This window comes from Herpailurus yagouaroundi, unplaced genomic scaffold, assembly GCF_014898765.1.
Source record: "Herpailurus yagouaroundi ecotype Mexico unplaced genomic scaffold, PumYag 182, whole genome shotgun sequence".
NCBI lineage: Eukaryota > Metazoa > Chordata > Mammalia > Carnivora > Felidae > Herpailurus > Herpailurus yagouaroundi.
Window position 1 is genome coordinate 22661630 of NW_024412413.1, and position 13736 is coordinate 22675365.

The window sequence follows — 13736 nt, forward strand, 5'->3', positions numbered from 1 at the left end:
TCAAGGTTCTCCAAGAACTCTGGGAATCCTGTCATTGATTGCTATACACCTTATAAGCCAGATTCATTATTATGTGACAGCCTTCTCTGGGGCCCAGAATATCAAATGACATGGTCTCTAGAAGCTCAGTGTCAAAGTTGAGCAGTTATGTTTTTCAACAGGTACTGGACTCAAGGCCCCCTGCTTCCAACCCAAAGATCACAATGCTGCTCCTCCAAGCATCATCCTCAGAGCAGACTAAGAGTCTCAGTTTATCTTTACATTAAAGGAAAATAGATGGTGACAGTTTCAAGATCCCTCCCAGTAACTAAATAAACTATACCAAAAAGGTATAGTTTAATGCAACATTTTATAAATAGCAGTGCGTTCTCAATGCAACTCAAAAAGTGTTTGTAACAAACATCCTCTGACAGAGCTAAAAACTGTCTTCTTTCTTATAAAGTACATTTTTATGTTGAGTAAAACTGTAATTATGTGGGTCTCATATAACCAAAAAATTAAATTCATTTATTCAAATATTTTTGAACACCTATACTGTGTTAGACAATTAATCAGAATCATTTCATACACTTGGATTTTTTCAGTAAGAAATAAAAGTATTATAAGATCTAATTTATTAGGGATCTATTTTAAGTGGTCAGTACAATATATAGTATCTTCAACCCTTTCACAAGTGTACCACCATTCAAAAGACTCACTTCAAGCATCCCCCTCCCTACGAAGCCTCTGCTAACTCCATCTTTATGCACACATGTCCCAGAACCCTCCTATATTTTACAGACTATTTATTCACTATCTGCTTTCCCCAGACTATACGTCACTGAAAGGCAAAATCAAGTCTTAAAATTCTGTGCCACTTAGCACACAGTGGGCACAGAACACATTCGTACCGAGTGGATAAATACATGCAAGCACCAAAAAAGGACCCAGAGGCACCACAACACACGCAATGAACATCAGTTTCCTCATCTATAAGCCAAGGGTAATGAAATTTAAGCTTACAAAGCTGGCTTATGAGATGATGTAAGTAAAGCATTTTGTAGGCTATAAAATAAAGCAATATACTGTTGCTACTATTATTACAAATGCTACTAGTAGTACCTAAGAGATTTCACAGGGTGTCTGGGTGGCTCAGTCAGTTAACAGTCCGACTCTTGGTTTCTGCTCAGGTCATGATCTCGCAGTTCGTGAATTCAAGCCCCACATTGGGCTTTGCAATGACAGTGTGGAGCCTGCTTGGGATTGTTTCTCTCCCTCTCAAAATAAATAAATAAACTTAAGGGGAAAAAAAGGAAATTTCACAAATTTTTTTCACAAATAATTCAAGACTTTCAACCAAAATAGTTAACCATCAGTGGAAAATAAAATTAAGTTAAACACCCAACTTTCTAGTCATTCTGATCATCTAAGTATGGGGCAGTATGAGAGCTGTGTACAGAGAAAATCCCTAACACTATCATCAAAACTTCCAAGAGAACTGAGGAAAGTAGCCTTGCAGATCTGTCTCATCTAGGCCAAATGAGGATAACAGTCACTGCCCTTCCATTCTGCTGGGTTGTATGAGGCCCAACTGAGAAACAGGAAGTGAAAATAGCTTGGAAAGTAGTACACAGGCTGTTCTTTTCTTTCACAGTCTTTGAGGAACTCTTACCTTAAGATATCCTCCAGCAGAGACAAGCATTTTGCTATCTGGTGAAAAGCAAAGGTCAGTCACCCAGCCTCCATGGGTAGCAGCTCCTTCTTCTACTGAAATCGGAGCGCATAAATGAAGCAGCTCACCATTTGAGACATTCCATATCTACACAAACAAAATACACAATGCATTAACAAGGTCACCCAGAAGTTTTATATATCTATCCATCTAATCTGGAACATATTTGAAAATCTTTCTCAAAAATATAATTACAATTCAGTGATACCTTAGGAATTTTTTTAGATTGCATTCTCTCCTGTTCAATTTTTTAAATGCCACTCACTATAATAAAAATGTACTTATTATAAAATAATAAAATATTTATCATTAACCATATTCCAAAAAATAAAACAAGAGAACTTAGAACAGCTGGTCAGAATACTGTGATCCTTTTCATTTAATAAGAGAATAATGGGAGAAGCAAGGAGTAAACAAAAAAGGCTTAACAAACTATTAAAAAAAAAATAGAATTCTAGGGCAGGATCTACCATGAAAAATGCTGACAGAGGTCATTCAAACACCTAAAGTCATTCAAACATATTTAAACACTATATGCCTTAAGGTTTTACGTGTGTGTGTATACACACACACACATATATAAAGATAGAAATATAGATAAAGATTATTTTACTAGATCCTTATGAACAACCCAATCACATATGTTAATATTTCCATTTATTTCCAGTGATAATTAATACATGGGCAGTACTCTAATAAATGCACAACAGAATAAGACAAAGAGGCATAAACAGCAAAGGAAAATGACCAAAACCATCATTTGTAAATGTTTTCCTAGAAATATTTGATCCAAGAAAATCAAATGGACAGACTCATTAGAATTTAGTAAGATAGCTAAATATCAGAGATACATATATACAGAGAGAGAAAAAAATTAACAGCTACATTTTAAATAATCAAGGAAAAAAATTTTGTTTAATGTACTAAAGAAAAAATTTTAAATGACATGCATTTAAAGAAAGAGAATTTGGGGCAGCTAGGTGGTTCAGTGGGTTAAGTGGCCGACTACGGCTCGGGTCGTGATCTTACAGTTCTTGAATTCAAGCCCAAGCCCACATCAGGCTCTGTGCTGACAGCTCAGAGCCTGGAGGCTGCTTTGAATTCTGTGTCTCCTCTCTCTCTCTGCCCTTCCCCCAACACACGCTGTCTCTCTCTCTCTCTCGAAAATAAACGTTAAAAAAAATTTTTAATTAAAAAAATTAAAAAATAAATTAAAGAGAATTTGTTTCCTCAAGCGTTTCTGAAAAATGAAATACTCCTTCATAACCAGTAAAGGAGCCCTTTTCATCTAAGATGAGAAGTCAGAGCAAAATGAATGTTCCCAAAGCGGCCCTGCCACTTCAGTTGACATGGCATTTATTAGAACAGTACAGAGAAGATTGGTTACTTAGCCCTCAAGCAGGAGAATCTTAATTTTCCTGGAAAGACCATCTGATAATTCCTCTATTCCTGCAAACTGAATACTCTGTCATGAATTTTAAATCTTCCTTTGTAAAAAAAGAAAAAAAAAAAAGACGTTCTTCAAATACACTGGTTACTAAAACAGCCATCCCAACACCCAAATTTTTCCCATCAACTGCCCAATCCTTCTAACACAACCAGAGGCAGGCAATCCCATGAGGACTGTAATAGGCCACACTATAAATGTTGACTATCCAATGGATATAGTTCCATTAAGTGATTCTTTCAGTGCTCAAAAGAGCAGAATTTGCAATTCATTTATAATCTACTTAATGATTTATAAATTATTTTATTCAAATTCTGCCACTATAAACAATCTTTGGTTCAGGTCCAACAATCCCAATGAATCATTCTCAAGCTAAAAGCAGACAACCAAGTGCAAACAGCTCAGGAATTTGCATCCTCACATTCAGAGACTGTATTCTTTTTTTCTTCTTCTTTTTTTTTTTAAGTAGGCTCCATGCCCAGCACAGAGACCAACATGGGGCCTGAACTCACGACCCAAAGATCAAGACCCGAGCAGAGATCAAGATTTGGATGCTTAACTGACTGAGCCACCCAGGTGCCCCCACAAACCCTAACTCATACACTTCATTCTAACTAAAACTAATTCTTTCCTGCAGAGAAGCACAGCTGTGAACACACTGTGCACAGGAAATAAAGCAAACAAGGTCTCACCCAACCAGAACCCCAGGGCCTGTACTTCTCAGTCACATTAACAAAGTTCCCCCATGTGGTACAGAGCACTAACCAAAGCTACAGAAAGAGCAGCGCTTTTTCATGTCAGCAAACACCCTACCCTGATTTCTCCATTGTCATCTCCAGTCGCCAACAGGGTACTGTCCACAGAGAAGGCAGAGCAGCGCACACAGCCTTTGTGGCCCCTCAGCTCATGAAGAGGGGAAAGAAGTTCAAAACTCCAAATCTGGAAAGCAATTAAGATTGTTTAAGAATAGTAAATATACTCAAAATAAGTACCTGCAAACCCTGTCTTGGGGCTGACTAGCCATAAATTCAATCATATGGAAGTTCTAACATTCAACAGTTCAATAAATTTTCATTAGAGGCCCAAGTCTCAACTTGCAACATTGTTTTTTCCTTATCTTCCCTTTAATTACTTATGTTAACTTAAACTCAAGGACCAAAATCACAGCTTCTTTAACTTTAGACATAAAAGGAATAGCAAATCAGTTAAGAACAGTCTACAGAGTAGAGCCAACTTGAGTGTGAGTCCTGGCTCCCTTGTACTGACAACTCATATAAGTTTCTCTAGCTTTCATTTCTGCACCTGTACAATTGGGTAATAGTACCTATGGTGTGAAGATTAAGTGAGATAATAGTGAAATTCTAGCACAAGGCCTAATATATGACAAGTGTTCTTTAAAGATCACTATCTTACTGTCTTGGCAGCCAAAATACTGTTTTTTTTCTTTCCAATATTCTTTGTGGTTCAATGTCATCACCATTTAATAAGAATGTACTGTAATTGCCATGTTCCAGACACCGTGAGCTAAGAACTGGTGGTATAAAGATGAACTGGATACCCTCCCTGTCCTTGAAAACTCTATAATCAGGTATATAGACTTACGAATCATTAAGTGAATAGTTACATGAAGTAAATGCTCTAAGAAACTGGAGTAATCTGGAACACTGAAGGTAGAGCAGCTAACCCTGCCTGACAGGCAGGAAAGGGTTCACTGAAAAGCGGACATCAAACCTACCTCTGAAAGAATGAGTCATAATGCTTCGAGGTAAAAAAAAAGATAAGTTGTGTCATGCCAAAGTGAACTGAGTGCACAAAAGATGGAGGTAAAAGTAGCCTGGCACAGAAGGAACAATGCAGCAGAAAGAGACGGTCAAGGGCAAAGGAGTCTGGCATAAAAACCATCAAGTCACAGAAGGTATTTCAACAGGAGATTCAGGCAGTAGTAAGAAACATAAACTGGAGGAGGCACAGACCAAAGAAAGGTTCACCAATGAAGGAGGAGACCAAATCTTATGGAGTGGGATAAGGAGGAGAAGAATGAGCCAAGAAACACTGAGAAGTAATCAACAGAACATGAAAGACAGGACAGAGTCCAGCCAATTCCAAGGTTTGTAGTTTGGAAAAATGGGTAATGAGGTCATTAATAAAGATGGATAAAAAAGAAGAGAATGGATAGTCAATGTCCCCAACCAGGCAGCATTTCACTGGAATGTTATTTTCCAAAGTATCAACTTACATTAATTGCATAAACTTTTACAATGGATACGCAATTAAATGTAAATCCCTTTCAGTGCTTTTTCCCGCCTATAGTATATGGTAGAAATTGCATTTTATCAGTAATAGATAAAAAAGTCATTAGTAAGGCAGAAATCAAAAGTCCTCAATGTTATTCATTTAATCTATTTGACACACTAAATGTCAATGGGCATCTGTCAAAAACACACAAAACGGGACAGACACATAGACACTTAACTATTTTATACATCATTTGGACTCATAATAAATAACCAATACCTAACTTTTATACGTGCATATTTCAACTAACTGACCTACCTTTGCAGTCTTGTCAGCAGATGTAGATGAAAATTTAGTAGCATCAGGAGAAATATCACAAGAAAGTACTGTATCTTGGTGACAGACAAAATCTTTTTCTATTCTTCCAGTAATAATACTCCACACCTTCAAAAAGAAATACAGAAGTTGACACTTTTAAGAACATTTTGAGGGCACCTGGGTGTCTCAGTCGGTTAAGCATCTGACATTGGCTCAGGTCATGATCTCACAGCTCGTGAGTTTGAGCCCCGTGTCAGGCTCTGTGCTGACAGCTCAGAGCCTGGAGCCTGCTCTGGATTCTGTGTCTCCCTCTGTCTCTGACCCTCCCCTACTCACACTCTTTCTCTCTCCTTCAAAAATAAATAAACATTAAAAAAAAAATTATAAAAAGAACATTTTGTATTACTGAGCATAATCATCTAGAATATATTATCTATAAAATAAGAGCTTTAGCACAATGGTTGTTCTGACCTCTTTAAGTGCCCTTAAATACACAGATGAAGGTGATCGCAGTAAACAGAAAACAGCCATGAGAAAATAGAAATTTAAAAATTTAGGTAGTTACTTACCACCCATCTGCTTTTAGCTATCACAATATAATCATTACAATATCAGAATACTTTAAAAACAAAAATAAAAAAACCTTGTGCTTCAAATTACCTTCACTGTTCCATCAAATGACCAGGAAAGCAGTCTTGAATTTTTCAAGAGCCTAAAGTCTTTCACTGTTTCCTGATGGGCTTGTAGAAAGACATATTCCTCTGATTGCCAATTCCACACCTGATTATCAAAGAAGTAAGTCTGTTATAACCCTCTTCCCATGATATCCCATTGGAGGAGTGGGGTAGTATGTGCTCAATAGCCTAACATCTTTTATCCTCATGGCATTTCAGTAAAATAAAGAAGAATACCGCTAAGTGAAATTAGTCAGGGAAAGACAAATAAATATCATATGACTTCACTCATATGAGGACTTTAAGATACAAAACAGATGAACATAAGAGAAGGGAAGCTAAAATAATATAAAAACAGGGAAGGGGACAAAACATAAGAGGCTCTTAAATATAGAGAACAAATAGGGTTGCTGGAGGGTATGTGGGAGGGGGGATGGGCTAAATGGGTAAGGGGCATTAAGGAATCTACTCCTGAAATCATTGTTACACCATATGCTAACTTAGATGTAAATTAAAAAATACATAAATTATTAATAAAAAAAGAAAACCACAGAAGAATACCAAGAAAAAAATAGGGTGTTCCCATTTTAGAGACCGAGAAGAGAAAAGCTGGGATTAATTAACTTAAGTGACAAAATAAAATACGTTTCCTCCTAAATAAAACTCATTTTCCGTGCCTGGGTGGCTCAGTCAGTTGAGCATCTGACTCTTGATTTCAGCTCAGGTCATCCCAGGGTCATGGGATAGAGCCCCATGTGGGACTCTGGGCTGAGTGTGGTGCCTACTTGAGATTCTCTCTCTCTCCTCCTGCCCCTCTCCCCTGTTCACACTCTCTCTAAACAAATTAAAATAAATCTTTAGAAAAAAAATCACTTTCTTCAGTTTCTTGGAGAGCAATTAATTACACCAGAAGATAGAGAAAAGCCGCAATATGCTAGTGAGCTCTCCATCCGATTAAATTTTCCAGAGAAAAGTATCCCCATTACATATTCACAGTTTCCTAAGCCCCACAAGTTAGGCCAAGACTGAAGATTATAGCTCCACTAACAAACAATCCTAAAGTATATATGGAAGCAGAAAAAGACCCAGAATAGCCAAAGCAATCTTGAAAAAGAAAACCAAAGCAGGAGGGATCACAATCTCAGACTTCAAGCTATACTACAAAGCTGTAATCATCAAGACAGTATGGTACTGGCACAAGAACAGACACTCAGATCAATGGAACAGAATAGAGAACCCAAAAATGGACCTACAAATGTATGGCCAACTAATCTTTGACAAAGCAGCAAAGAGTATCCAATGGAATAAAGACAGTCTGTTCAGCAAGTGGTGCTGGGAAAATTGGACAGTGACATGCAGAAAAATGAACCTGGACCACTCTTACACTATACACAAAAATAAACTCAAAATGGATGAAAGACCTAAATGTAAGACAGGGAGCCATCAAAATCCTCAAGGAGAAAGCAGGCAAAAACCTCTCTGACCTTGGCCACAGCAACTTCTTACTCAACATGTCTCCAGTGGCAAGGGAAACAAAAGCAAAAATGAACTATTGGGACCTCATCAAAATAAAAATCTTCTGCACAGCGAAGGAAACAATCAGCAAAACTAAAAGGCAACTGACGGAATGGGAGGAGATATTTGCAAATGACATTATCAGATAAAGGGTTAGTATCCAAACTCTATAAAGAATTTATCAAACTCAACACCCAAAAACCAAATAATCCAGAGAAGAAATGGGCAAAAGACATGAATAGACACTTCTCCAAAGAAGATATCCAGATGGCCAACCGACACATGAAAAAATGCTCAACGTCACTCATCAACGGGGAAATACAAATCAAAACCACAATGAGATACCACCTCACACCTGTCAGAATGGCTAACATCAACAACTCAGGCAACGACAGATGTTGGCGAGGATGCAGAGAAAGAGGATCTCTTTTGCGCTGCTGGTGGGAATGCAAACTGGTACAGCTACTCTGGAAAACAGTATGGAGGTTCTCGAAAAATTGAAAATAGAACTACCTTATGATCCAGCAATTGCACTACTAGGTATTTACCCAAGGGATACAGGTATGTTGTTTCAAAGGAGCACATGCACCTCAATGTTTACAGCAGCGCTATCAACAATAGCCTAAGTACAGAAAGAGCCCAAATGTCCATTGACAGATGAATGGATAAAGAAGACGTGGTATGTATATGTGTGTATACACAGGCGCGTGCGTGCGCCCGCACACACACACGAATGGAGTATTACTCGGCAATCAAATAAAATCTTGCCATTTGCAACTACTTGAATGGAACTAAAGGGTATTATGTTAAGCAAAATTAGAGAAAGACAAATATCATACAACTTCATTCATATGAAGAATTTAAGATACAAAACAGATGAACATAGGGAAGGGAAGCAAAAATAATGTAAAAACAAGGAGGGGGACAAAACATAAGAGACTCTTAAATATGGAGAACAGAGGGTTGCTGGAGGGATTGTGGGAGGGGGGATGGGCTAAATGGTTAAGGGGCATTAAGGAATCCACTCCTGAAATCACTGTTGCGTTATATGCTAACTAACTTGGATGTAAATAAATATATACATACATACATACATACATACATACATACATACATACATACATACTAGCTCCACTGAAGTTACTGAGTCCTATGGGCCCTAATGCCTGGGAAGGTCAGCTGACTAGAGCAGCTTCAAACCAAGTCACAGAATGTCTAAGTTTTAGAGATATTAAATATCCCCTTAATGCAATCCTCAAATTGACAAAGTGATATAGTACATTATTTTCCATATGGAGCTCCAGGAAGAATTCCTCAAGCACAAAAGGAAGAGAAGAAATTGAAATGATGGAGACAGTGCATTCAAAATAGGCTTGAGGTAAGGTATGGGCTGGAAGTATGATTCACAACCTGAGAAGGGCTTTTCAAATAAAGGCAATGAATGCTTAAGTTAAAGCACAGGAACAGGAAAACATGGAAAGATTATGAGGACCAGTTTATAGCTCAATCTGGCTGAAATACAGGATATGCAGAAGAATCAGAAAAATAAGGTTGGGAAGATATTAAAAAAATAATAAGGCCAGTGGGCTTGATGAAGTTGGACTTCTGAGCTGTGGGCAATCAAGTAGACTAGAACGGATTTTTCTTCTAATTTTTAACATCAGGAATAAAAAGATAAAGAAAAATCAGTAACCACCACAGGTATGCACATTAGTGATATTCTGGGTCAAGTTTTTGACTGGTGAAGGTTCAACAGTAGAAATATCTTTAGGCTTTTCCTGTCAGGCTTAGGCAAAACTATAAAAGAAATGACACTTCTCTTATCCCCTTTCTTTACTCCTTTATCCTCCACACTTAAGCAGCCACCACCCCCCACCCCCCCCCCACCCCCGCCCCTCACCACTGAGCCCTGGCTCTCAGATCTCTATCTCTTCTGTCTCCAAGTGCTCATTCACAGAAGGAGGATATCAGGAGCAGGGTATCTGTATGAGAGCAAGAGGACCCTAGAAGAGGAGTTAGAAATGAGAGGAATTTTTTTTTTTTCAACGTTTATTTATTTTTGGGACAGAGAGAGACAGAGCATGAACGGGGGAGGGGCAGAGAGAGAGGAAGACACAGAATCAGAAACAGGCTCCAGGCTCTGAGCCATCAGCCCAGAGCCTGACGTGGGGCTCGAACTCACGGACCGCGAGATCGTGACCTGGCTGAAGTCGGACGCTTAACTGACTGCGCCACCCAGGCGCCCCAAAAATGAGAGGAATTTTAAAGAGAATGTATTAGGAATTTCAGCATTTTAAGAACTCAAGGAGACATGTTGAGGAGGAGGAATAAAGAGAGGTTTCTCTGGCTCCCCAAATCATATCAGAAAAGAAAGGCACCCCGTGTGACTAAGCATAAAATACACCTAGATCATTTCCACTAGGAACTTTCTGGGTTGCTCCTACTTTCTGGGCATTACTGCAATTGAGAATCAGTGACTACTATTAACAGCTCTTCCAGTACAGTGACCAGTACTGCCATTCCCAGCTGTGTCTGATTCAATGTTCAATCTTGAGTTGGGTTCTTACTGCTGCCCTCCACGTCAAGAAGTCAAAGATCCTTCCTGAGCAGATAGAACAAAAAGTTTGACAATGACTGAGGAAAGATTAAGAACAGCCTTAGCGGTTTGTTGCAAAAGCTTTCTGATAAGGCAGTGATGACAGGGACACCTTTTTTACTGGACTCAAACACACTGTACTAACTGAATTACCTTATATAACAGCTAAACTTTCACCAGCATTAACCAAATGTACTGAGTTTGGGGATGTCCCTGCCATGAGCTATAATTTTTGCAATGTATGTACACTACAGAATGTTTTCAGCTATGTAAATGGTAAAATTTAAATTTTAAAAATGCTGAAGAATCTTCTTATACCTGTAAGAATTAATATAGTGTCACAGCTCAGGTGAACATGGCTGCTACTTGGGCTATATTTATCTCAAGAAAAAGGATCAAAAACTACCAAAGGTAGACCTCAATTTTTACAACGCTAGGTGCTATAATCAATCAAGTGAATTGATTTTTAAATTTTGGAAATAACTTTCGTTCAGCTCAACAGAGATTTACTGAACTCCTGCTAAATTCTAGGCACTGGGGATACAAAAATGAATCAAATAAACCTCCAAGATGATAACTATGTGACGTTATTTATTTCATTAAATAACTTGATCATTGTAATTATTTAACAATGTGTATATATCAAATCATAATGTATGTCCAAAACATATACAATTTTGTCACACCTCAACAAAGAGGGCTAGGGCATAAACTTCCAATTAATTATTTATTAAAAAGTTAAAATAAAAACCCAACCAGTCAATTCTTCAAAATACCCAGCAAGAGTTTTGTTACATGAATATATACTAAAACATTTAATTTTTTTTAAATTTTTTTTAACGTTTTATTTATTTTTGAGACAGGGAGAGACAGAGCATGAACAGGGAGGGTCAGAGAGAGGAAGACACAGAATCCGAAACAGGCTCCAGGCTCTGAGCTGTCAGCACAGAGCCCAATGCGGGGCTCGAACTCATGGACCATGACGAGATCATGACCTGAGCCAAAGTTGGCCACTTAACCAACTGAGCCACCCAGATGCCCCTGTACTAAAACATTTTAAATGTAAGAAGTATTCTGGATAGAGCAAAAAAAGAGGATGAAACACCACTTAACTCATATTTCTAAAATAATCTAACTCTGAACCTAAAAATATTCCTAGAAATTATTTCTCTCTCTGGCTGAGAATACCTGATGTTCAAGCAGGTCATTAAACCTATGATTTTAGCTTCTGACAGAAAAACTATACAGTATACAAGGTCTCAACAGAATCTCATCAGATGTAGTTTAGTTTCACCCATTTCAAAGCAATCTGGAGAGGAAGAAAGGTGAATATTACACTGAGTTTCATAGCTAATGCTAATAACAATATCATGAGAGCCTATAGTAACTTTCTGCACTGAAACCAAATTTCATTCCAATCATATAGAACTCACAAAGACATAACATAAAAATATTTTTTTTCAAAATAGTTTTTATTTATTTAAGTAATCTCTACCCCCGATGTAAGACTTGAACTCATGACCCCGAGATCAACAGTCACATGCTCTTCCAAATGAGCCAACTAGGCACCCTGTCAAAAGAGTTTTAAATACTGTAAATATTGCTAATGCAAGAAACACATGTTAAATAAAAGAACATACAGTAACTTCTATTGAACATATGTATTTGTATCTCCTTCACTTCTAAAACCCTACTACAATGACAAGCTAAAGGGAATAGGAACAAAAATGTTGGAGCCTGAAAAGCAGAATGATAGAACCAAGAAAAGAGCAGAACCAAGAAATAGAGAATAGCAGAACCAAGAAAACAGAATCCTAAAAGCATTAGAGAAAAACCGAAGCAACAAAACTGACAGTACAGAATTCACCAATTGCTCAGAAACTTAGGTCACTGAGTACATCCAGAGGTGGGAATGAGGATGGGCATAGGACCAGAACTATTAGGAATTCTGGGAAGATGGCAACAGTGCAGGTGAGTTTTGTTTTTTTTTAATCTCCCTGAAGCCTCCATCAAAAGTGGACAAAGCAACTGCAATACCAAAACCAAAAATGCACAGACAACACTGACAACAAGACCCTGTTAACTGACAAAGTATTTCCATAAACCCCAAGATACAAGTGAGTAGGGACAAACTGAGAGCTGCAAGACTTGCATCCCAGCATCTATGTGGAAAGTATAGAGAAGTATGGAGAGTCTGACAAACCTAAAAAGAGAATTCCAAAACAGCCAAGTACATTCACTGGAAAGCTCAGTGGACCAATGGGACAGCAGCAGCAGACACTGAATGCAAGGCAACTATGGTCCAGTCTGGAAGGGATGGAGCAGTCTGGGACCTATGAACTCTCAAAATTAACCAGGATAATCCTATACTAATGAGGAGAAACTGCTGGGAATAGAATCCAAATTGAGTGGAACAAGGATTCTGGCAGCAAAGGAAAGTGAAGGTGTAAAAAAAAAAACAACAAAGGAAGAGGATAGAGCAAAGCAATCTCATAAGAACAAGGCCATGTTTTTAATGTTTCATGAAAACAACAGAAGGAGAAGCTGTAGAGCTATAAAGCTAGAAACGTTGGCCTTACCTACTCCTTCAAAAAGTTCAGGAAAACTAATTTTGTGTAAAAAAGAAAAGAACCATCATTGAATGAAACAAAGTTACTATGAAAAAAAAAGAGAGAGAGAGAGAATCAAGTGTAGAAAATGCTCCTACAGACAATGGGAACAGACCAGAAAGAAGACTCTAAATTAAAGGGCACCAGCACAACTGAGGACAGAATTATAGTTTTGAGAACAGAGGGATCCAGTGAAGGTTTACACACTAAATGACGAGACCCTACAGCTACCCCCCAGTTCTCCTCCCCACTTAGCTCTAAGAACCTGTCAGCCAGATTTATAACCTCCAGGCAGAAAGACCAGAAGTTTCTTCTCTAGTAATCTGACAAGTACATGACAAAACACCTAAAGATACTGACAACAAAGATTCCCCATCCAGACTACTTTTCAGAAAAGGTCTCAGTCAACATGCAGAGCTTTCAGCCTTTTAGTGTCCACCTCTGGTAGCTAGTATCACCACAGAGCTGAGGAAGACATTTAAAATAAGAGGCCAAAGCAACCACACAGAAAACAAAAAAAAAAAAAAAACTTGGAAGAAATAGCAACTATGCATGAAAATGCAATTTTGAGGAAAAAATTATGTGTATATATATACATACATATATATACATACATACATATATACATATA

At 38.0% G+C, this 13736-nt stretch overlaps 1 protein-coding gene across 3 annotated transcripts in view; it reads right to left on the bottom strand.

Annotated features, from left to right (window-relative positions):
- APAF1 (apoptotic peptidase activating factor 1) overlaps positions 1-13736 on the bottom strand; it is a 96146-nt gene that overhangs the window by 4219 nt on the left and 78191 nt on the right. For 2 of the 3 annotated variants that reach the window (XM_040491136.1, XM_040491137.1), the window contains exons 23-26: positions 6372-6491; positions 5712-5837; positions 3972-4097; positions 1652-1798 (exon numbers count right to left, since the gene is read on the bottom strand). In XM_040491136.1, the coding sequence (XP_040347070.1) occupies positions 1652-1798; positions 3972-4097; positions 5712-5837; positions 6372-6491 (519 nt within the window). Of the gene's footprint in view, positions 1-1651; positions 1799-3971; positions 4098-5711; positions 5838-6371; positions 6492-12017; positions 12067-13736 lie in introns of those variants that run through there. The other variant, XM_040491139.1, reaches the window with a different exon arrangement.